Source organism: Nothobranchius furzeri, chromosome 5 (genome assembly GCF_043380555.1).
Source record: "Nothobranchius furzeri strain GRZ-AD chromosome 5, NfurGRZ-RIMD1, whole genome shotgun sequence".
Classification (NCBI taxonomy): Eukaryota; Metazoa; Chordata; class Actinopteri; order Cyprinodontiformes; family Nothobranchiidae; genus Nothobranchius; species Nothobranchius furzeri.
In genome coordinates this window covers 32,646,224-32,671,557 of record NC_091745.1, presented here as the reverse complement: position 1 = coordinate 32,671,557, position 25,334 = coordinate 32,646,224, and the positions used below count along the sequence as shown (strand labels likewise).

Below are 25,334 nucleotides of genomic sequence, written 5' to 3'. Positions count from 1 at the left end.
AGTAGTTCATAATTGTGAAAACACAGATAGTATTTCAATGATTCTTGAAACATATATAAACTTTATTCTTCATTTAATCTTTTACTTACCTCTGTCTTTGCACCCCAGGGCAGCTGTGGCTACATCGCCACCACTGTGTGAATGGGTGAATGACTGATTGTGATGTGAAGTGCCTTGGGGTTTTTAGAACGCATAGAAGACACTTTACAAATGCATGCCATTTACCGTGTGATGAGAAAGAGATTATTTTGCCGCTCATAACTCATTTCCCTGCCTCCCACTGAACAGATGCTGACCAAGCACTTTATTATATTCCACTTTTTAAAAAAATGTTTCATAAAACCTGACTATCAGTCATTTAAAGTGTGACACAAAGTTAACAGAAAAAAGATGTCCAGTGATAAATTACATATCTGCACAAGTCAATGAGATTTAAGGATTCTTATTTAAATGTGACACTTGGAGCCATGGAGACATACAGTACGTGTTTGTGGCAGTGCACAGGCAGGAGGCCACCGAGGGCCAGCAACAGCGCACCTGATGTGCATCCCTAATCAGAGTGAGCAGGCTCAAATACCGAGACATTAGAGAAGACGGGGCAGACTGAAACAGACTAAGAGCTGTGGAGAGGAGCTTGCCAGAGCTGTGAGTTCCTGAGATGCAGAGAGAGCGTGAACAGTAGCAACTCATTAAATGTGTGCAGGTGTGCAACCCTGGTGTAGCTGGTACCACCACAGTGTTCAACAGCTCACCACTTCTGAGTCATATCTGTGATTACTTGTTCACATAAACAAACACAACTGGAATCTTACCAAACGTGTGATGTTTTTCCCAGGTGTTATAACTCACAGCAGGGTTTCAGGTTTTTTTGTTGTTTTTTTACATTTCTCCATTTCAAAAGTCACCAGTTTTCTAACTCATCTTCATCTCCAACAGGAGCCTCATCCTCCTCGTATGACCGCTCAAAATGCTTCTCGACGGCAGGCCCGCCTTGACACGCTGCCTTCAAACATTTTTGAGCATCTCAGCAAAATTAGAAAATTCATGGAGGTGAATAACTCTCATTCCATTATCGTTTGGTTCCTTTGAGGAAATGATTCAGCTAGTATCATTTGTAATCAAGTGTGTGTGTACACACCTCAGGTGGTGAGTGATGGGCTTCCTTTAGTCCAAGCAGTGGTACCAAAGAACCAGAATCACTCCATCATGCAGGGCACTGATACTTTGGTAATGTCCACATCTAAATCCACCCTCACACACAGCAGGAATATTTCTGAACAAGTGAGGCATATTGGTTTTTTGAATGTGATGTGATATCTTCTCCTAAAGGTGACTGTGAGCTCAAATGGTTTGATCGGGACACACAGCTGGCTGTCGTATGACAAAAACATTACCAACTACTTCACCTTCACAAAAGATCTGACCATGACCAACCCAAAGTGAGCTTCTCCTCATACTAAAAACCGTAAATCCATTCTGTGTTTATACTTTGTTATAGAATCCGATAGAGGGAAGGCGGTTGTGTGTCATTTCTAGAGTTTGAAGCGTGTTTAGATTATTCCCTGTCCTTGTTTTCTCTATTTATCTGATCTACGTCACATGAACGATCAGAGCTTGCTCTCTTACAGGTTACAGTTTAACTGTTGGTAATAAATATCCACCTTAAAATGACACCGTGTTGCTCGTTTCAATCTCACCTGTGGGTTTTTTAATCCAGGACTCAACGCTTCCTGGGTGGACCATTCTCTCCTGGTGTGGTGATTGGTGCTCAGGTTCTGGTTGTCTCCAATGATGGCCGTCTACTGTTCAGCGGTGGACACTGGGACTGCAGCCTTCGCGTCACTCAACTAGGAAAGGGAAAGCTGGTAGGCAGGATATGCCGACACATCGGTGAGCTTTTTGGTGTTCAGGAACCGACTTTCTCTTTTTGATGTGACAAAATTCACTCAAGTGTATTTCTGTTTCACAGACATTGTTACCTGCTTGGCTCTGGATCTTTGTGGCATCTACCTGATCTCTGGTTCTAGGGATACATCCTGCATTGTGTGGCAGGTTTTGCAGCAGGTGGCTGTCTTTGTTTTTGTTAAGATTACAAGTGGCCTGCTAAAGCAGATGTGAGTAAAATATGTTTTCATCCACAAGGAGGGATTCTCCTGCGGCCTTTCTCCTCGACCAATGCAGGTTCTCTGTGGACATGATCAAGAGGTCACCTGTGTTGCCATCAACACCGAACTGGATATGGCTGTCTCAGGGTCAAAGGTTAACTAGTTACTGTTAAGTACTTTAGGACTATGTCTACTGCATCTGTAATGTTCCATTAGTGCCAATGCTACTGTTTTTGAAAGGTCAAAGCTTCAGTTTGTGATTTTTTTTGCTAGAGTGAAACTTTACAAACGCTGGTGAAGGTTCTTGGTCATCTAGGTCACAATCATCCAAATAGGTTCAAATGAAGGCAACTGGACTTAGTTTTTTGAAGACGGTCTACTCTTCATCCGAGCAGCTTTGTCATATCTGACTGGATTATGGGAGAGTCAAGCTCACAAACTATAGCTGTTTATTGTCGCTTAACGAACAGAAACTACCTATAATACCACCCCCTGGTGAGTCATTAGCCTCTTCTGTGTGGGAGTCTTTGTGTTGATTAGCTGCAGGAGGGTTTGATCCAGACCGTTTAGCAGGCATCTACTTATTTGTTTGTTATTTGATTTCATAGCCGTGGCGCTAGAATTTCAGACGTGACACCTGCTCAATAAAACGCCATAAAAACTCTTTAGTAAACCCTTACCTGTGATGAAGTGATTCACTGCACACTGTAGTATTTTCCATTCTATTACTGCTTAACCTGCAGCCGTAGATTATCATCCACTATTCCGTCTTCGTTCAGTAAGTTTCAGTAAGCCCTTTGTGGCGTACTACTTTTACAAATAAAAACCTGCCACCCTCCTTGACCAAAGCTAATATTTTTGTCTTACTGAAAAAGGACAAAGATGAGGCAGACCCAGGCCCATTGCTCTTTTGAACTGCGACTTGAAACTTATCACAAAGGTTTTGGCAAATCGGCTCAGAAAAAGTATATCAAGCATCATCCATCCCGACCAAACAGGTTTCATTCAAGGCAGATTTTCTTTCTGTAATATCTGTAAAATTCTCCATATTATGTATGCAAATTATAGTAAAGACTACAGAGCTGCTGTATTAGCCCTGGATGCCCACAAAGCCCTTGAATCACTAGAATGGCAAGATCTAATGGCAACACTGAAAAAAATTGACTTTGGTGGCAATCTTGTTCATTGGGTCAAAATGTTATTTTCTAACCCCAAAACTTGTCGGGGGACCTTTTGTCCCCCCTACTGTTTGATGTTGCATTAGAGCTCCTGGCTATTGGTTATCAGGGAGCACCCTCATATTACAGGCATCAAGCTAGGCAGTACTGAGACCCTAGTGGCCCTTTATGCGGATGACCCAACTACTTCTGTTCCCGTTCTTTTACGTTATATAGATTATTTCGGGAAGATTTCTGATTATAATATAAACTAGAAAAAAAGTAAATTCATTCCCTTGGCTGGCTGCTCCATGGACGTGTCTCCAGTTAAACTGCCCTTTAGATTTGTAAATGACAATTTCAGCGTTTCCCCTACATAGGCTGAAATTCTAGCGCCACGGCTATGAAATCAAACCCCCTCACCCGACTCTCACGGCCAACGCATGGCATCAAAACTTTCTGCGCGCTATTACCCCCTTCCTCTCTCTCATGGCAGTTGAATGAAACAGAATGAGTTAGGTGTCTTTTGGATTTTTCGGGCTGGTGTTACTCTGTTGATCATCTGCAGCTGATGAGAGGATTTCTCCTGTCAGGAACAGGTGAGCTTCTGCCAACAAGCTTCTGTTCCAGAAACATGTTCTGTGACCAGACTGTAGTGACCTGTTATTTATAATTTTGTAATTAATATTAAGTGAATGCACTAAATCCACAGGTGATGGAAAATAAGATTAAATAAGTCTGAATATTTTTTTAAATGAGCAAATGTCTGCTTAAGCTGGACAAAATCAAATATAAAAAGTGTTCACAGATAACTAATCATTTCATGAAGAAGCTATTTTTAATTTTTCTATTGATTTTATTTCATTTCTAAGGTTTGGATGTCTGTGAACATTACTAAATTTTCTGATTGGTGTAAATTATACACAGTATTATTAATAACAAGTCAGGATGTGGTTTGGTCTGAGGTATAAAACTCTGCTCTGGGCCTAAAGCCCTGCAGATATATTTAGTTTCTATGTTAACATCAACAACAAATGAATAACAGCAGCTGGATTCCAATTTGTTCCTTAAATTGAGTCACGTAGTTTTGCAAGTTGTGCACGCTCACACGTTCAACAGCAGCTCTGCCAGCTGATTGGTTATTTTAGTAACTAATGACATCAGTGCAGTTCTGGTACTGAGCAGCATCAGAGGATTTCACTGCAGTTAGTGTTCAAAATTAATTAAAGACAGGACAGGATATATAGTCAATCAAATATATTACAATACCATGAACATGTATAGATACTTTATCATACATTTTCACCAGCCTCTAACTCTTATTTTTTTCTCAAAAGACACCAGACTGATGCTTTTAAATATAAAATGTCCAAAATTTTCTACCGGGGGGGCGGGCTGGACCAAGACCCCGAGCCCCCTAGAATAGTTTAATACTCATAATCTTTGTCATGTCTACTTTTTGGTGCTGGTGCACCCCTTGTGGTGGAATAAGAACTACCACCCCTCCCCTGTGGCAGGAGAGGTGTCAACAGTAGTTTGTCAGGCACGACACCAGGGGGCGCTGGGCTACTGTCCGTGGAGGTTTCACTTATCAATGTGGATGGAGCGATATGGGGTATGTTGTGTGTTTCCTGCAGTTCAGAGCCGATTAGTACATCCGGTTGCTGCATTTCCATCTTATCTGGAGGCAAATCAGCAGAGCACAGGGTTAGAGTCCCTCCCACCTGGAAATCATCTCCAATATCTTGGACTTTCGTGACTTCATGTTGCAGATTGAAAAGCTGCCTCTGTGTGTTTTTTATTTCAGAAAGTTGCATATTTAGCTGGGTCTGCGTTTCAGTTTTCCACTGGAAAAACAGCATTTGGGTTTGTGAAATCTGCAGTTGAAATTAATTTTCATCTGTAGAATGAGAGAAGTCAACTGATTAATTTGCTCTGAAGCCATTGTATCGATGTACGGATCCTTTAATTTGTTGTAAAATGAATGGAAGCTGAATAAGAAACCCCTGCTTACTGGTTGGATGTAAATGAGCTTTGTTACAGGAGAAATTGTAGTGTTTTGAATGAACATTTGGTGCAGAACAGTTCAGCATGGACCCAGAGATGTCACTCAGCGGACCGTAGTAAGATGGCGGTTGAGGTTGCGTGGTCTTACCAGGCAAAATGGCGGCACGTGTGTGCATGCGCCGTGCGTCCAACTGGCGGTTAGCACAAATGGCTAACTGGAAGTCCATTTCTCACACCGAAAGTGTTAAAAACACCGCTAAATCAACTCGAACAAAGCAAAGTTTTATCCCTCTGTGGGTAGCAGATTTTAAGATACAGGAGCGCTGTGTCGATCGATTTTCAGCTACGGGTTGCTACTCCGGTTTTGCCGAAATCGAGAGCTAAGCTTTAGCAGCTGAGCGTGCTAAGCTAGCGGAACCTGTCAGCTAAACAGGGTTTGTGGTCCAATTCTGTTGTAGAACTGGCCGGCCCGAATAACCGAACATTCGTGAGCATTCGTATTAATATTTCGGACTATTTAGCGTGTGCAATTCGTGTTGCACGGACGCTATTCTGTTTTAAAAGCTTACACTGACTGTCGCAATCGATGCTAGTCAAGCCACAGAAATGACCAGTTCCGGCGATCGCTCGGACTGGGGAAGCTCAGCTTCCGGTGGAGAGTTCTTTATCTCCATACACAAGATTAATACACAGTGTCACGAAACACTCAGAAAAACATATAAACATGTATTTACATTGAAGATGACAGCGGGAAAAATCTGTTCTTTGTGCTAGAAACTCCAATAGAGCTCCGGACGTCACGTGACTCTCAGAGAGTAGACGCCATGTTGGCAGGCAACAAAGGTAAACAAAATGAACGGGATCGGCTTGGATTTTACTTCGTCGGAGTTTACTTCACACTTTAAAACCAAAAATTTAGTCAGAAATTAAATAGACTAAACATCTCCGACCCTTACCGTGCCCCTGGGATACTTTTTAAAAATGCCAGAAGCTGTCGGAGCGGACTTCTTACCGGACCTGGCCAGGGAACCCCTTGGGATTCCGCCGGAGGAGCTGGCCCAAGTGGCTCGGGAGAGGGAAGTCTGGGCCTCTCAACTTAGGCTACTGCCCCCGCAACCCGACTCCGGATAAGCGGATGAAAATGGATGGATGGATGGATGGATGGACAAATAACATAGATTTACATGTAAGAAGTTTAAATAGAGTGCTGTGCTGTTTGAATGTATAAACTGAATGCCAAGAGAAATCACTAGTTTGATTGTTTTCCGTGAATAAAATAAATATGTCAGGCAGGAGCGTCTCAGGATCTGTCTTAGATCTGTCTCAGTGAGACAGATAATAGCAATCCAAAGTGCTTTTTATGTGTGATCTGTCAATTGATCAACCATTGCTTAAAAATGAAATACAGCTTAGCCGGTTAGTTGCTGTCATCATAAAACACGGAAACGGCAGCACGCAGAACTCACGAGGCAACGTTTTACGTGACGTTTACTTGTTGCTATGAGTAATAAGACAGAAAAAGCCACACCAAAATAAGTTTAGGAAGCCCACTAAGAATCGTAATAAAAGCATTTATAATAAATACCATACACAGTTGAGGAAACGTTGGTTTAAGTACCTGATATGAAGTGGTCGCTGCATAAGCCAAAACCTTTACTCTCGGGATCCCAGAGTTTCATTTTAGCCCGGTCACTAGCGCGTTTTATTACAATGATCCAACGTTTGCGGTGTTCCGGATCTTGGGGAATCCTGTAGATGGCTCATCCCTTATGTCGTCAGCGTCTGTTCTGCATCCTGGGCAAAACAGGAATCTACCATATTTCCCGTTTGATTGAGTTTTCTGACAATAACAAATAGTCCAGCTGCGGGCTTCTGCCTGCCAATGTGGCGCCGTTTCGATTTGAACTGTTGCATGTCGGGTGATGTGACGTCAACTCCCGGAGCTCTATATAGCTTGAGGTGACATCAGTCTTTAGATGAAGAGAGATGAATCAGCACCTCCTTGTGGGAGGTGAACAGTGTCACACACCCTTTTGACTTTAAATTCAGATGCTCTCTTCAAATGGTCCAGAACGCAGAGGCGCGTCTGGTCTTCAATCAGCCTAAAAGAGCACACGTCACCCCTCTGTTCATTGAGCTCCACTGGCTACCGCTAGCAGCACGCATCAAATTCAAATTGCTAACACTAGCATACAAAGTTCGAGACGGTACGGCTCCCATCTACCTGAATCCTCTTGCAAAGGCTTACGTCTCGGCCCGGCCGCTCCGGTCATCACAGGATTGTCGGCTAGCAGTGCCTACACCACGCTCAGGACAATCCAGACTTTTCTCATGCATCGTTCCACAAATGTGGAATGACCTTCCTAACACTACCAGAACTGCGGCTTCCTTTTCTATTTTCAAGAAACTCCTGAAGACCCTGCTCTTCAGAGAGCATCTTCTTAATTAGCACCTTGTCTGCACCCGTCCCCCCTCTCTACTGTCCACTCCTTGTTCCCTCCTCTCCATGACTGATGTCAATTTGTTGTTGTTACTATTGTTGTTAGCCTCAAGGGCAAAATGCCAATTATCACTTGTAAGTCGCTTTGGACAAAAGCGTCTGCTAAATACATAAACATAAACATGCTGCACTCTAGTGGTGCATTATGAGATCGTCCCGTTTTCAACCAGAAACATTAAATTACTGTTTAAAAATGTCTCAGAATGAGCACAAAGTGTCCAAATGTACAAATATCGGGCAATGGCTCGCCATTCTGTAATAATTTAAATCATGTTATTTAATAGGCCATAAGGCATAGGATTCCATTGGAAATATGAAATCAACCTTATGGATCCGTTGGGTTATTTTAACCAGAAGATTGGAACTTTTTATTGCAGAGATTAGATAACAGCTTCATATTCACTCAGAGACAACAGAAGAGTGTCAATTTTAAGTTTAAAGATTTATTACTAAACAAATTTAAACTAGACTAACTAACACTAAATGTATGGTGTAACTAAGGTGAATGAGAAGGAGAATGGTGTAATGTGGAATGTTGCTCAGAACCATCAAATCCGAAGAAGCGATTAGTTCTGGTGGGAAATGAAGGTGATGTCTTCGCTCTAAGCTTTGGTTAGGAGATTCATAAACACATTTTATGCCATTCTGTCGGTCTACGTACCCTTGGCGGAATTCCCCGTCTAGATCAGGAGGTGATAAGGTCCAGCTTGACCTTGTGGAGCCAGAGCCGGTAGAAGCAGCCGCGGCTGCCGACCACCAGTCTTGAGATACTTCCGGGTCACGACAATTTTGTTGGCATCTAGCGAGACCCAAACCTGGGTCGTGATGGTTCAGCTTTTATTCTGAAAGGAACTGTTGCAGCAGTTGGAACAGCAACAGATTTTATCCAGCTTGTCGTTGGTTCTTTTGGCTGAAGAGGAAAGTTACGGATTGGCCACTCCGACAACTTCTCTAGAACGCTTTGAACTGGCGTTAAAGATGACGTGGGCATAGTTTTATACTTCAGATGTTTTGGTTTATGGTCCAATGAAAATATGACAGATTTACCAAACACCACCAAAACCATGCCTCTGTCAGATCTGGCAGATTCTGATTGGATCAGTAAAGCAATGTGTCATGTCTTAATGCTACGTGAGATTGTCATGTTCTGCGGGTGGAGGTGGCAGACCATGTGTGGTGGTGGGTTCCAGGAGGCAGATGAGCAGGCAGACGGATGAAAAAATAAAAAGATGTTTAATAGTAGAACGGGAGCGACAGGACAAACGAACATGCACAAACGACATTTAACCGACAAAAGACAGCAACAAGGAGGGAGGTATAAATACACAAGGGAATCAGGAACACATGGGCAGAGTAATCAGGGACAGGTGAGAACAATAAGCTAATCAGGGCAGGAGAGACACAGTCAGGGAGGCTGGGACGGATCATGACAGTACCCCCCACCCCCCACACCACCCTCCACCCCCCTTAAGGGGCGGATACCAGACGCCCATAGAGCACAGGAGACACAGGGACGAACGAAGACCAGACTAGGGCACACAAGACCAGGGAACACAGAAGACGAGACCAGGGAACAAACAGTCCAGGGCTGCGGAGCAGGGGCCTCTAAGATCAGGCGGCACTCCGTCTTACGACCAACAGACGTTTCCACGAACTCAGACCAGGGACGCGGAGCAGGGGCCTCTCAGATCAGGCGGCACTTCGTCTTACAAAGGGTCTCTCAAGCTCAGACTGGGAAACTCGGACTCAAAGACTTGGCGCAGGGACTCAAAGACTTGGCACAGGGACTCAAAGACTTGGCACAGGGACTCGAACACTTGACTTGGACTCAAAGACTTGGCACAGGGACTCAAATACTTGGCACAGGGACTCAAACACTTGACTTGGACTCAAAGACTTGGCACAGGGACTCAAACACTTGACTTGGACTCAAAGACTTGGCACAGGGACTCAAACACTTGACTTGGCTCAAAGACTTGACTTGACACGAAGACTTAACTTGACATGAAGACTTGACTTGACACGAAGACTTGACTTGACACGAAGACTTGACTTGACTTGACACGAAGACTTGACTTGACTTGACACGAAGACTTGACTTGACTCACGAAGACTTGACTTGACTCATGAAGACTTGACTCGACTCACGAAGACTTGACACCAGGAACACTTAGACAAACTGCATCAGCAGGCGTGGGACCCAGCAGGAACTGCAGCAGCAGCCATAGGCCCCAGCAGGAACTGCCGCGTGGAGAACCTGCAGGCACAGAACCTGCAGGCGTGGACCAGGAAATGGTTGAGTAGCGGGAGCGACGCGTGGAAGCCCAGCTCGGCGGCAGGTACTCGACATCCCAATCAGAGCAGGTGCACATCCCGATCTGCTGGGTCCATCGGCGGAGGCTCGGGTGAAGGGAAGCCGGAGAAGAGCGGGGAGACCAGCCCTACCACACCGGAGAACAATGGCGTGCGTAGGGGGTGTAGCTCCCTTGAGGCTCCAGGATCCACCGGAGAAGAGCGGGGAGACCAGCCCTACCACACCCGAGAATAATGGCGTGCGTAGGGGGTGTAATTCCCTTGAGGCTCCAGGATCCGCGGCTTCAGGAGGAGAACGGGACGGGGCAAAAACAGCAGGTGGTGAATGACCCTGACCACCCCGAAGACAAAGTGGGATGCGCCAGGATCTCCCAGAGGACTTCGACCACCCCGAGAACAGGTAGGATGCGCCGAACACAAAAACTCCAGGCCAGAAATCACCCTCTGCTGAAAGGGAGAAAAAGAAAAAATAATCCTCCAGAAGCAGGTGTGTTAGCTCACCACAGATCCAGAATTGGTCGGTTCATTCTGTCATGTTCTGCGGGTGGAGGTGGCAGACCATGTGTGGTGGTGGGTTCCAGGAGGCAGATGAGCAGGCAGACGGATGAAAAAATAAAAAGATGTTTAATAGTAGAACGGGAGCGACAGGACAAACGAACATGCACAAACGACAATGAACCGACAAAAGACAGCAACAAGGAGGGAGGTATAAATACACAAGGGAATCAGGAACACATGGGCAGAGTAATCAGGGACAGGTGAGAACAATAAGGCTAATCAGGGCAGGAGAGACACAGTCAGGGAGGCTGGGGCGGATCATGACAGAGATCAGTCCTAGTGGAAACATTTAAAGTCATATTACTTATAATATTCTATAGGATTATAATAAAGTAATTAATATTTTGATTTCACAGATTGGTCACATCTTACTATTGACTAACACTTTGTTTGATTAGCTTTATTAATATAGAGTTCTTTGATTTATTAGAAGGAGAGAGTCCTTTCTTCATTCTTTTCTTGAGCTGGAGAGAAAGCAGTTTATAAGCAAATGCATGAGACCTTGAGGCCATATCTCATGCAGACTAGTTCTGTGTCAGAGGAGAGGGGGAAAATGACTTTTGGTGGAAAACAGTCATTTCATACCGTTACAACTGTCATCAGCGTATAAATGAATAGAACATGAGGAGTAGCACTGAGGCATACAGTTGTGGTCAGAAAATTACATACACTTGTAAAAAATATAATATAATGGCTCTACTGAGTGTCCCGTTATTTCTAAAACTCTGATTTTTCTCTGATAGAGTGATTGGAACAGATACTTCTTTGTCACAAAAAACATTCATGAAGTTCGGTTCTTTAATGTCTTTATTATGGGTTAACAGAGAAAAGTGATCACATTTGCTGGGTCACAAATATACATACAGCAGTGCTAATATTTGGTTACATGTCCCTTAGCCATTTTCACTTCTATAGAGCTCCGGACCCCACGTGACTCTCAGTTAGTGGACGCCATTTTGGCATGCAAAAAAGGTAAACAAACACGGATGTAGCCATGAACATGAACGGGATCCGCTTGGATTTTACTTCGTCGGAGTTTACTTCACACTTTAAAACAGAAGAAATCGTTTTATATAGTCAGAAATTAAATAGACTAAACATCTCCGACCCTTACCGTGCCCCTGGGATACTTTTTAAAAACGCCAGAAGCTGTCGGAGCGGACTTCTTACCGGCACAACACCGGACCTGGCCGGGGGCACCCTTGGGACGCTACTGCCCCCGCGACCCGACTCCGGATACGTGGATGAAAATGGATGGATGGACGGACAAATAACAGATTTACACGTAAGTAGTCTCGGTGAGACAGATAATAGCAATCCAAAGTGCTTTTTATGTGTGATCTGACAATTGATCAACCATTGCTTAAAAATTAAATACAGCTTAGCCGGTTAATTGCTGTCATCATCAAACACGGAAACGGCAGCACGCAGAACTCACGAGGCAACGTTTTACGTGATGTTTACTTGCTGCTATGAGTAATAAGACAGAAAAAGCCACGCCAAAATAAGTTTAGGAAGCCCACTAAGAATCATAATAAAAGCATTTAAAATAAATACCATACACAGTTGAGGAAACGTTGGTTTAAGTACCTGATATGAAGCGGTCGCTGCATAAGCGAAAACATTTACTCTCGGGATCCCACAGTTTCATTTTCGCCCGGTCACTAGCGCGTTTTATTACAATGATCCAACGTTTGCGGCGCTCCGGATCTTGGGGAATCCTGTAGATGGCTCATTCCTTATGTCGTCCGCGTCTGTTCTGCATCCTGGGGCACAACAGGAATCTACCATATTTCCCGTTTGATTGAGTTTTCTGACAATAACAAATATTCCAGCTGCCGGCTTCTGCATGCCAATATGGCGCCGTTTTGATTTGAACTGTTGCATGCCGGGAGAAGTGACGTCAACTCCCGGAGCTCTATTAGGCGCTTTTGGTAGCCATCCACAAGCTTCTGGCAAGCTTCTGGTTGAATCTTTGACCACTCCTCTTGACAGAATTGGTGAAGTTCAGTTAAATTTGATGGCTTTCTGACATAGACTTGTTTCTTCAGCACTGTCCACATGTTTTCAATGGGGTTTAAGTCAGGACTTTGGGAAGGCCATTCTAAAACCCTTATTCTAGCCTGATTTAGCCATTCCTTTACCACTTTAGACGTGTGTTTGGGGTCATTGTCCTGTTGGAACACCCAACTGCGCCCAAGACCCAACCTTCGTGCTGATGATTTTAGGTTATGTTGAAGAATGTGAAGGTAATCCTCCTTCTTCATTATCCCATTTACTCTCTGTAAAGCACCAGTTCCATTGGCAGCAAAACAGCCCCACAGCATAATATTCCCACCACCATGCTTGACTGTAGGCATGGTGTTCTTGGGGTTAAAGGCCTCACCTTTTCTCCTCCAAACATATTGCTGGGCATTGTGGCCAAAAAGCTCGATTTTTGTTTCTTCTGACCACAGAACTTTCCTCCAGAAGGTCTTATCTTTGTCCATGTTATCAGCAGCAAACTTCAGTCGAGCCTTAAGGTGCCGCTTTTGGAGCAAGGGCTTCCTTCTTGCACGGCAGCCTCTCAGTCCATGGAGATGCAAAACACATTTGACTGTGAACAATGACACCTGTGTTCCAGCAGCTTCTAATTCTTGGCAGATCTGCTTTTTGGTGATTCTTGGTTCACTCTTTACCCTCCTGACCAATTTTCTCTCAGCAGCAGGTGATAGCTTGCGTTTTCTTCCTGATCTTGGCAGTGATGAAACAGTGCCATGCACCTTATACTTACAAACAATTGTTTGCACTGTTGCTCTTGGAACCTGCAGCTGCTTTGAAATGGCCCCAAGTGACTTTCCTGACTTGTTCAAGTCAATAATTCGCTTTTTCAGATCCATGCTGAGCTCCTTTGACTTTCCCATTGTAGCGTTTGTGGGCGTTTGTATCCAATGAGCCCTATTTACCTGGCCTAAGAGAAGTCACCAGCTGTAGTCACTCATAATCACTCACAAGAAGTTAAGAGGCCATGCTATGAAGCTCAGTTCACTGACACGTTTCTAAGTCACCTAAATTGCTAGTTCATGTTGCTGTATGTATATTTGTGACCCAGCAAATGTGATCACTTTTCTCTGTTAACCCATAATAAAGACATTAAAGAACCAAACTTCATGAATGTTTTTTGTGACAAAGAAGTATCTGTTCAAATCACTCTATCAGAGAAAAATCAGAGTTTTAGAAATAACGGGACACTCAGTAGAGCCATTATATTATATTTTTTACAAGTGTATGTAAACTTCTGACCACAACTGTATCATTAATAAAAATTGAGAGTAAGAGAGGTACCAAGGAAGAACCTTGTGGAACACCTCTCATAACTCTTCATTGTCTCGACTGGCATGTGTTAAAGACAGTAATTTGAGAACGGTTATGGAAAAAAAGAATTAAACCAATCAATCCTATCAATCAATCAAAGTTTTATTTATAAAGCGCCTTCCGCAACCCTGTCAGGAAGCCCAAGGCGCTGAACATGGTACAGTAGAAGTACAAATATATTGAATAAATCAAAATAAAAGCTGATCAAAAATAAAAGCAATTCAAATTACAACATACAAAATACAAAAACTGGTGAAACATTCTAGTACAGGACAGATGGGTAAAACAAGGGATAGAGTGAACAGATAGAGTAAACCAGAGTAAAGAGTTCCTAGAAAAGCCAAAAGAATACAATTTATCAAGAAGCAAATAATGATCCACCAAATCAAATACCTTAGCCAGGCTACAGGTGCTGTTTATTTGGATTTAACTACTATCAAACCCAGAGTATACTGTATGTCATTGGTAAGTTTCACCAAAGCAGTAGTTGTAGAAAAATGCTTTCTGAACCCTGATTGATATGGAGACAATAAGTTATTGACTTGTTTTTTTTTCTTTCTTTTTTACCGTGTCCTGTCTGGCTGTGAAGCAAGCAGAATTGATGTCTGAATGCTGGTAACAAGCCTTACCGATTTACTCTCAGGTGGAGCATCAAAGCATTTGCTTTTAATGTCACGCCTGATACTTAAAACTTTATTGTTATTGTTGTTGAATGCATTGTAATTCCAACCAGACACGGAGACAGAGGTGAAAGAGAAAGGAAAAGAAAAGGTGGGGAGAGAGGGGGGGGGGGGGTCCACAAAAATAAACAATGGACAAGAGTCTGCTTCTAGACCTGCAGAAAAAGACAAAAAAAAGCAAAAGGACAAAAAAAGGGACACAACAACAATACAACAAGATCAAGCTATCACTGCGTCAACTTGATGAAAAAATATATAATCAACATTGCTTAACTGAAGAATCACGATAATAAATCACAGTGCATTAAGTGCCCACCATAGTCTTAAGACCTGTGTTTAACGTGCCCAAACCCATACTTATGAGAGCACCTGTGTGTGTACACGTGCTTGTTTATGTAAGGTTTCTCTATAGGAGCGTCCAACAGAGAGTGTGAGGGACCACAGATCCGCCCCCCAAAGATGTGCAGGAGATGGGGGGAGCTCCAAGTCCCAGAGATCCAGGCGCTGCCCCAGAACACAGGAACCCCAAGGAGACTGCAACCAGAAAGGCCCCCACCCCCCTCGAGAGGCACAGAGGATCGCCCCGGGGGTCCACAACCAGCAGCCGGCAGAGTCCCGTGAGACATCAGCGGCAAGCCCACAGGCCCGCCCGCAGCCTCCCACCCCCTAGCCGGCCGAGCCCGGGACCCAGCAACCCGGGACCCAGGGGCGACCACCCCCGCCGGGGACCCAGCAGAGCCCAGGGACCCAGACCCCACCAGGCAGCCACCGGGATCTATCAGGCAGATGCCAAAATCTTAAACCCCCAGACCCGGTTGCCACGAACACTCAAGCAGACCACGGCACAACCCCTCACACCAGGTGTGGCAGGGGGAGGGGGGACAAAGATCTATATCATCAAGAGAAGTTCCAGGAGAGGGGAGGAGTCAAAGGCCCCACCTGACATATACAGTCATACACAAACACAGTCACACACTCCCTCCCTCATGCTCACACATGCACATACAACCCAAGACTTACAAAAATGCACGCCGGACACCCACTCATGCTCCCCATACACACCCTATTCACTCTGGTCCCGGTACTGCTGCACACTGGGTACAACCATCACCGGTAACCAGAGTTTGACCCTTTCTGCTGGGGTGCTGATGAGCAGGCTCCCCCGCCCAACGCTGAGCACAGCAACCCACCACCCCAGACCCAAACCAGATGGCCAGATCTCCCTCCTAGCCTGCAGCCCCAGGAAGCCAAGCAACAACAGAGGTGGCTAAGACCCCTAGTCTCCCTCCGTCTGCTCCAATATACTGTAGTGTTGTGTAATCATGAGGTGTATTCCATGGCTGTGGTGAGCGGGCAGTGCGGGCATCATCCGGCCTATGCCCGCTGATGCCACCGCACCACCCCACTCACACCTTCAGCCATCAGTGTCTAAGTGCGGTTTAAAATTGGAAGTGGGCACTGGCACCCGGGAGGAGGCTGAAATATCCCCCTGCCAAATGCCGTTGAATGTGCTCACTCCCAAGGCCCTAAGTGTGTGTTTGTGTGGAATGTCGTCAGTGGAAGTGTATAAGGTGCAAATAAAATTGGGGGGCAGGTTGCCACAGGAATGTGGAAATGGGGTCCATACCCGCACTCCCTGACTTGCCCACCCCCCAAGGTCCTATGTGTATGTTTGTGTGATGATGTGAGGGAGCAGGAGGAGAGAAATCTGCGGGGATGGGGAGGAATGGCTGGCTGGGCTTAGCCCTCCAGGGAGCCAGCTCCCCTACTGGCCCCAATAGGCACCTCTGTTGTCAAACTGCCACCCAGGGCATAGAGACCCCAGCCCATCCTGCCAGGGCCCAAAGCAGCAGCATTACAGAGCCTCACGGAGTCCGAGGGCACCAACCCAGCCCCACCCCAGCAGAATATCTATGCCCATCCCTGCATTTGCACAACTTCCAGAATATATAAGACATGGGACATCCAGGTAAGGTTGGGTCCTCCCCCTCCTGGACCTCCCGCTCCCCTGTGATGGAACGGCAGAGGAGCCAAGGTCTACCTGAGGCCCCGAACCCGGGCCAGGCACTGCTGCGTGTTCCTGCCTTCTTCCCGGCAGCATACATGTCAGGACCGGACCCCCAAGGTCCCGCCCAGATCCCCACACGGGGCCGGCCACCCCCAAACCCCGAGCCCCCAGGCCCCCACCCAGACCTGCCCAGGGGCATTGCAGCCGCCAGGCAGTGACCCATGGCCGCCGCCAAGATCCCCACTCACAACCGCCAGTAGTCCACCCCCCGAGGCAACCCAAGCACCTCCAGAGGGGGGCAACGGCTTCCATATAGCCAGACAGCTGCTTAAATATTACCTTTTCAAATATTTTTACAACATTAATTATTGAAATTGGTCTATAATTGTTCGGCTCATACGAATCTCCACCCTTAAATGACGGGAAAATCTTAGTGCATTTCTACTCCTTTGGGACTGAACAGGTATAAAGTGAAAGATTAAAACGAATTGAGAGAGGGAATGCCAGATCATCAGAAGCTAATTTAATGAACCTAGATTCAATACCATCAGGACCTGTAAAACTAGAGGAAGAAATTGAATTAATAGTCTACAGGACATCATTAGGAAGGATGTTTAAAAAAGAGAATGAACTGGAGAAGTTTTGAGGTGGATTATAGGGCCCCAAGGAAGAAGAATAGGCCAGATGTGAAATATTGGCAAAATGCTGGCTGAAAGCTTCAGCAATTTCAGCAGAGATATTAGTAAGAATATTATCAATTCGTAAATTAGTTGTTGTAGTAACTGATTTTCCACTTAAATTATTAACTGTGCTCAAGAATTTCCTAGGATTGTTAAAATTGTTACTCGGACTGTTCCTATAAAAATCAGCTTTGGCGTTCCTGGTTTGGATCGTGCAGTGATTTCTTAGTTTTTTGTATTCGCACCATTCTGATTCATTATTAGTCAGTTTAGCAGTTTTCCATGTCCTATCACGTTGTTTATACAGGGCGATGAGTTTGATATATATATATATATATATATATATATATATATATATATATATATATATATATATATATATATATATGTACCAGGGTTTTTCCTGGCTCAAAATGAGACAGAGGTGGTACCATCCTGACCATACGCCAGCACATGCATACTCATGCATTCAACTGCCTCACTTTTTTAAAGGCAAAATATGTTTTTGTTAAGTGTTCTAATCTAAGCTTCAGTTGATTACTTGAATATTCCATTTGACGTTTCAAGTGAAACAAAACTGGTTTGCTGCTAAAAAATATGAAACAAAACTACAAAATAATGAGGCTGAAATAACAGACTCTTATTATAAAAGGCTCAATAATATGCATCAGATTGGTGTTTAGTTCCGTTTTTCCCGTCCTGATATTTATAGTTAAAATATTTGACCTACATTTCAGTAACATTTTAGGTTTGTATTAATAACACTCATCTTAGTCAGAATAACACATAAATATATCCAGTAAAATATAATGCATTTCATTAACATGCATTTGTGTTGGAAATGCTAATAACATGTAATTTCTGCTGCTAACAATGTATTGGTGTCATGTCTATTATGTACGGGTAGGCAATAATCCAGTTTAAATTATGTTCAAAGATAGAAGCGTTTGTGAATTATATACTACAATGGCTTGCCGTACATCTATCTGCAGCTGTTCTGATCCATAATGGACTAGACACACGGGAGGCGACATCGCCTCTCCTCCATTCATTTTCAATGAGACATGCGCGACAAAGTGATAATCACGGGTCTCCCTCCTACCAAGCGAAATGCGAAAAACGTGCGTGTGAAATTTTGCGTGACAGCAACAAATTTCGCTAATCACGGTCGTTTGTCACCTCCCGTGTGTCGAGCCCATCAGTGAGCTCAGTGTGTTAAAGGCATCTCATGGGCCCATGGGCTCGACACACGGGAGGAGACATCGCCTCTCCTCCATTCATTTTCAATGAGACATGCGCGACAAAGCGATAATCGCGGGTCTCTCTCCTACTAAAGCCGGGCGTACACTGTGCGACTTTTTCACTTTTTTAGCCGATTTTCCAGTCGTGCGAGAATCCACGAGATCGGGGCGAGTTTTGCGCCGAGCGTCGTGTAGTGTACAGGGGGTTACGAGAGGCGATTAACACCACGTGACCAGCTACCGATCAGCAGTCGTGAGCTCACACAAACTTCTGGTGTGTTTAATATTTTGCTCGTCCCTCGTGAGGGTATCGCACTGTTGAAGCGGCGCTGCGAGCAGCTGCGACCCAAAAAGTATCAGAACCGCTCACGGTGCATGCGCAATCCTGCATCAACACCGCTCGCCCGCTATTTAACACACATTGTTAGTTTTTTTTTCTACACGTTTTTTACTCACAAAGATTGTCAAGAAAGCGTGTTTGTCGTGTTCATGTCAAATTAAACTGATCACAAAACACAGATTTACTTTCTTTATTTCGTTTTCCTCATCCAACCCCCATAAATCCCTGTGTGTCCTCCTGCAGCACTCCCAAAGGACAACAGGCAAAACAAGACAAAAAAGTCTGACGTGTTGAGTAAAAACTGCTTTTTTAGCACATTTTTAGGGCCGACGTGTTGCTACCAGACGTACAGTGTGAGCAGTCAGGCCGCATCCGAGAACTGGGTCATGCAGTGTGAGCACATGACTCGTGAGATCTGCCCTGCGAGGAAGTCGTAAAGTTTGAGCTGAAGCTGAGTGCTACGAGTGAAAAAGTCGCACAGTGTCCGCCCAGCTTAAGCGAAACGCGTAAAACGTGCGTGTGAAATTTTGCGCTCGTGCACGTGTCGTGCACAGACGACCCAGCAACGCGACCCCGGAACATTTTCAACTTTTCATCGCTGTCTCTCGGACGAGGACCAATCAACGGAGGTTTCATTCACTGACCAATGAGCGGGCAGGATGCTCCGTACATCTCCGAGCAAACATGGAGGAGAATTTGATTATTATTATGTTTTTTATAGTAAAATCAGAAGTAAGATTTCACATAACTCTAGCAGCACCTTGTGAAACATCACATCTACCGCTTTATTAACTCTGAACCGCTTAAATAACCTTAATTCCCTCCAACCTGACACAGCCAAACAAGACAACGGAAGTTTCGATTTCGCCATGGAACAGAACGCGTAGACTGCTTTGCCGCTGGTCGCTACCGCGGATCGCCTCCCGTGTGTCAGGTAATAAAAGCGACAGCGACAAATTTCGTTGACCGTGGTCGTTTGTCACCTCCCATGTGTCGAGCCCCTTAGAGAAAGCTTTCATTCAAAAATTAGCTCAGGAAGCAAGTTATTCATCTACATTTTTGTTTCAAATTTATAAAGGTAATTCAGAAATTAAACGATGTACAAATAGTTAAAAACATGTTAATATTTGTTAATAAATTTTGACTTCAGAAAGGGGCTCGACACACGGGAGGCGACAAACGACCGCGATCAATGAAATTCGTCACTGTCGCTTTTATTACCTGACACACGGGAGGCGATCCGCGGCAGCGGTAAAGCCGTCTACACGTTCGGTTCCATGGAGAAATCGAAACTTCCGTTGTTTTGCTTGGATGTGTCAGGTTGGAGGGAATTAAGGTTATTTAAGCGGTTCAGAGTTTAAAAAGCGGTAGATATGTTTCACAAGGTGCTGCTAGAGTTATGTGAAATCTTACATGTGATTTTACTATAAAACATAATAATAATCAACTTCTCCTCCATGTTTGCTCGGAGGTGTACGGAGCATCCTGCTCGCTCATTGGTCAGTAAATGAAACCTCCGTTTATTGGTCCTCGTCCGAGCGACAGCGATGAAAAGTTAAAAATGTTTCAACTTTCTGGGATTGTGTCGCTGGATCGCCTGTGCACGACACGTGCACGAGCGCAAAATTTCACACATACGTTTTTCGCGTTTCGCTTGGTAGGAGGGAGACCCGCGATTATTGCTTTGTCGCGCATGTCTCATTGACAATGAATGGAGGAGAGGCGATGTCGCCTCCCGTGTGTCGAGCCCATAAACAGGATGGTGGGGACTTCATCCGCTTGTAGAGTTTAGTCTTTCTTAGCTTTACGATCATCATATACTTTTCTGTGCGCCACTTGATCGTGAGACTGCTACCCGTTAGCTTTAGCATTAGCCAATCTGCGTGTAGCTGCACTTTTGATCCCAAACTTTGGACCGGTTCTGCCTTTGTGCCTTTGCTGGTTCCATTATTTTCCTCCACTGCATCCAGATAACCACACTGTGCGCCAGTAAAAAGCATTTTCTTACACCTAACTTACTTTTGTTCAATAAAGTTCTGGGGAAAATAGTAATTCAAAGATGTTGCACCAGTGCTACATTTAAAAATAGACAGACGCGCACAGACAGTTTTTTTTCGTCGCACTGTACAGCCCTGTTCTGATATGGAAGAGCCTGGACATTCAGGATGTCAATAGCACCAACCACACACATGTACCAACTAGCGAGAAAAGATATTTTTGATCTTCTTTTTCTGCAGCGGTTTTAGCGCTTTTCGGTGCACCGCTGCTGACACAGCGCCCTGTAGTGGCGCAATGCTGTAACTGCAGTTAAAATCATATCCATATAGCTGGGGGCAGAGTGAAATCAGGCTGGGGCGGCACAAAATTAGCTGGAGGCGGCCACCACGCAAATTTGAACGCAGAAAAAACCCTGTATATATATATATATATATATATATATATATATGTGTGTGTATATATAAATTGCAACACCTACACTTTAAAGGTGAAAGACCAAATGTTGAAAACAGCCACAGAGAAAGGACGCTTAGATAAGAGGAGAGCCACTCCAGAGCAGTTTCTGATAGGCCTACCCAGTCTCTCAGTCTATCAAGTAGCAGGTGATGGTCAACAGTGACAGCAGTCAGGTCCAGCAGAACTAGGAAAGAACAGTACCCTGCATCACTATGAGCCAGAAGGTCATTAGAGACCCTGGTTAAATTAAGGTTAAATAAAAAAAATTACATAAGAAGAGCTGTTTCAGTAGAATGAGCTCTACGAAAACCTGACTGGAAGCTATCATAGATGTTATGTTCATCAAGAGCAGCTGTGAGTTGTTTAGCCACAACCTTTTCCAAGATCTTAGAGATGAACGGAAGTTTAGAGATGGGTCTGAAGCTGCTATGGAGTGAGGCGTCAAGACTCATTTTTTTAAGGTGCGGGTGGATTACAGCGTTCTTAAAGTAAGCAGAGACCTGACCAGAAACCAGAGAAGCATTAATTATAGAGAGCACACTGGGACCGATGGACTGAAAAGCACTTTTAAACAAAGATGAGCGTAAGATGTGGAGGGGGCATGCAGAGGTCTTCATAGAGTTAACTAGTTTGGTTAACTCAGGCAAAGAAACAGGAGCAGAGCTATCTAGGATGATGGGCCTGGTTGGAGTCGGGAGAGGCAGAGATATGCTAGATCTAACCTCATTGACATTTTCCACAAATTTACAGTCTCTATTAGAGTGGATGGAGGCTGTAGGGAAGGCAGGAGAGACAATACTGCTGATTGTGTTCAACAACACCTTGGGGTTTACTTTGCTCTGAGATACCAGGTTGGAAAAATAGGCTACCCTTGCATCTCTGACTGCAGAGTTAAAGGATTTCAGAAGATCCTTTAGATGCAGGAGATGTACTTGTAGACGGGTTTTCTTCCACAAGCATTGAGTTTTTCTGCATTAGTGCTTCAGGCTCCCAATGCTGTCATTAAACCAGGGAGTAGGATTCACTGCAAGAACTGATCTGGTTCTGACAGGACAGATGTTGTCCAGAATGGAGCTCATTAAAGTGAGTAGTTAAGGAATCTGGGTCATTATCAGAGGAACAAGATGGACTATAAGTTGCAGAAAATTTGTTAGCTGTGCTCTCATTAACAAAACAAGAAGTAACCAAACAGCAAGGAAGGAGATGGGGATGCAGAAATTGAAAAATTAATAAAAATGGCATGGTTATCTGAAATATAAACATCCTCGGGACAAATACTGTCAGTGTTTAAACCCAGGGTAAAAACTAGGTCCAGAATAGGAACCCTGGTGTGTGTGGGGCCAGAAATATGCTGAGTAAAGCTGAAAAGGGAGGGAAGAGCTCATGGCAAAGTGGTCTGAGGCATCATCAACGTGACTGTTAAAATCATCAACAGTCACCAGTTTGGACAGCTTCACAGCGGAGGATAAACTTCACAAAACTCCTGAAGGAAAGAACTGTTTGGACCAGGTGGACGACAAACTTCAGCAAAACAGCTGCAATTCAAAGGAAACAAAGCGACCAGAAGTTGTATAGCTACATGAAAGATAGTCTTTAAAAACAATAGCTAGGCCTCCACCTTGACCAGAACCTCGGTGCTAGTCAAAGTGTAGGGAGGAGGGAGCTGCAGGGAGCTGATCCTCATCCCAGCCGCTTCACACTCGGCCGCGAACCTACCCAGCAAGAGCTGAAGGTCAGAGCTGGATGAAGCTAGGAGGACCACATCATCCGCAAAAAGCAAAGACAAGATTCTCCTGCCACCAAACTCGACACACTCCACACCACGGCTGTGCCTAGAAATTCTGTCCATAAAGGTAATGAACAGAACCGGTGACAAAGGGCAGCCCTGGAGGATTCCAACACTCACCGGGAACATGTCCGACTTAAGCCTGATTTATGCTTCTCCGTCTGCATCAGTGCGGAGACACGCAACGCCATTATCCGTCCTTGCGTAGGGATCCGGCAGGCACGCAAGTACGTACGGAGTCGAGCCCACTTTTTTAAACATCCGTCGAACGAAACGGATTATGCAAGCTTGTGATTGGTTAGGACGCCGCTGTTGTTTACAGCGCTGCCATTGCAAAGAGAGCCGAGGATAACTAGTGGCAGACACGGAGAAGCTTGAAGAATACCTTGCGAAAAAACTCTAAAAACATGAACGTTTAATTCTCCCGTGACTGGAGGAGTGAAAAGATGCGCAGCCAGCGTTTTATTTGTGGACGGAAATGACAGGAAGCGTGGGTTTAGAGGTGGGGAGCGCATGAAGCGGTGGGAGAATGAGAGACAAATATGTCCGTGTTAAAAGTCTCTTATATACACAAAAAACACAATATAAACACACGATCTTGGACCGGATACATGACAGGATATCACAGAACAGCGCTACGCCCTCTGTGGTCCTGCCGGGCAATTGCTTTGCAACGCTCTCCAGGAGACGGAGAAGTATGAGAGCAAAACGCTTCCGTCAATCCGTGCGTGTCTGTCCCTTGCGGAGCTGACGGAGAAGCATAAACCAGGCTTTACTACTGGCTATGCGGACCAAACTCACACTCCTCTGGTAAAGGGACAGAATGACACTTAACAGAAAGCCACCCACCCTATGCGGTCATAAGCCTTCTCCAAATCCACAAAACACATGTGGATTGGTTGGGCAACCTCCCATGCCCCCTCCTTCACCCTTGCAAAGGTATAGAGCTGGTCCACGGTTCCACGGCCAGGACGAAAACCACATTGCTCCTCCTCAATCTGAGATTCGACTATTGATCGGACCCTCCTCTCCAGTACCTTGGAGTAGACCTTTCCAGGGAGGCTGAGGAGTGTGATCCCCCTATAGTTGGATTACACCCTCAGGTCACCCTTCTTAAAGTTGGGAACCACCACCCCAGTCTGCCACTCCACAGAAACTGCCCCCGATGACCACGCAATGTTGCAGAGACGTGTCAACCACGACAGCCCTAAAACATCCATAGCCTTGAGATACCCAGGACGAACCTCATCCACCCCTGGGGCTCCGCCGCTGTGTAGTTGTTTGACTACCTCAGCAACTTCTGCCCCCGAGATTGGACAGTCCATCCCCATGTCTCTCGGCTCTGGTTCCTCCTCGGAATGCACGTAGGTGGGATTGAGGAGCTCCTCAAAGTATTCCTTCCACTACCTGACTATAGCCCCAGTTGACGTCAGCAGCTCCCCATCCCCACTGTAAACAGTGTGAGCGAGTTGCTGCCTTCCTCTCCTGAGGCGCCGGACAGTTTGCCAGAACCTCTTTGGAGCCGATCGATAGTCTTTCTCCATGGCCTCACCAAACTCCTCCCACGCCCGAGATTTTGCCTCGGCAACTGCCACTGCTGCACCCCGCTTGGTTATCCGGTATCTGTCTGCTGCCTCCGGAGACCCACAGACCAGCCACGCCCTGCAGGCCTCCTTCTTCAGCCTGACGGCTCCCCGAACCTCTGGTGTCCACCAGCGAGTACGGGGGTTGCCACGGGGGTGGGGTGTGTGTGTGTGTGTGTGTGTGTGTGGGGGGGGGGGGGGTGCTGTTTGGATTGCTGGCTGTAACGCACATAACACACAAGCTTGCAATATAAAGAAGGACAACACCTGTCCCCCTCCAGCTTGGCTGTGTGACTGCACTAACCTGTCCTGTGGGACCCTCACCCTGCGACCCTCATGTCCATGCTGTCTCTGGAGGAGCAGATAGGAGACAAGACCTCCTGTAACTTAAAATGAACCAAAGCTTCCTCCCAGTTTCTCTTTCAGCTGAATTTAACATCAGTTTATCATCATGAAACAAGAATAAAGTGGAACAAGAACTTCTATCTTCTATTTCTCTCTCCTTTTAACTTCTCCGTGTCCCTAACTAAAAGAGACAGATGATCACTCACCTTGCTCCCTCCCCAAG

At 45.2% G+C, this 25,334-nt stretch overlaps 1 protein-coding gene across 1 annotated transcript in view; it reads left to right on the top strand.

The window, feature by feature from the left end:
* The window catches only part of nbeal2 (neurobeachin-like 2), a 458,076-nt gene that overhangs the window by 396,918 nt on the left and 35,824 nt on the right, over positions 1-25,334 (top strand). The window contains exons 53-58 of the mRNA XM_070551909.1: positions 937-1,050; positions 1,144-1,227; positions 1,330-1,439; positions 1,718-1,890; positions 1,970-2,064; positions 2,143-2,259. Of these exons, the coding sequence (XP_070408010.1) occupies positions 937-1,050; positions 1,144-1,227; positions 1,330-1,439; positions 1,718-1,890; positions 1,970-2,064; positions 2,143-2,259 (693 nt within the window). The remainder of the gene's footprint in view (positions 1-936; positions 1,051-1,143; positions 1,228-1,329; positions 1,440-1,717; positions 1,891-1,969; positions 2,065-2,142; positions 2,260-25,334) is intronic.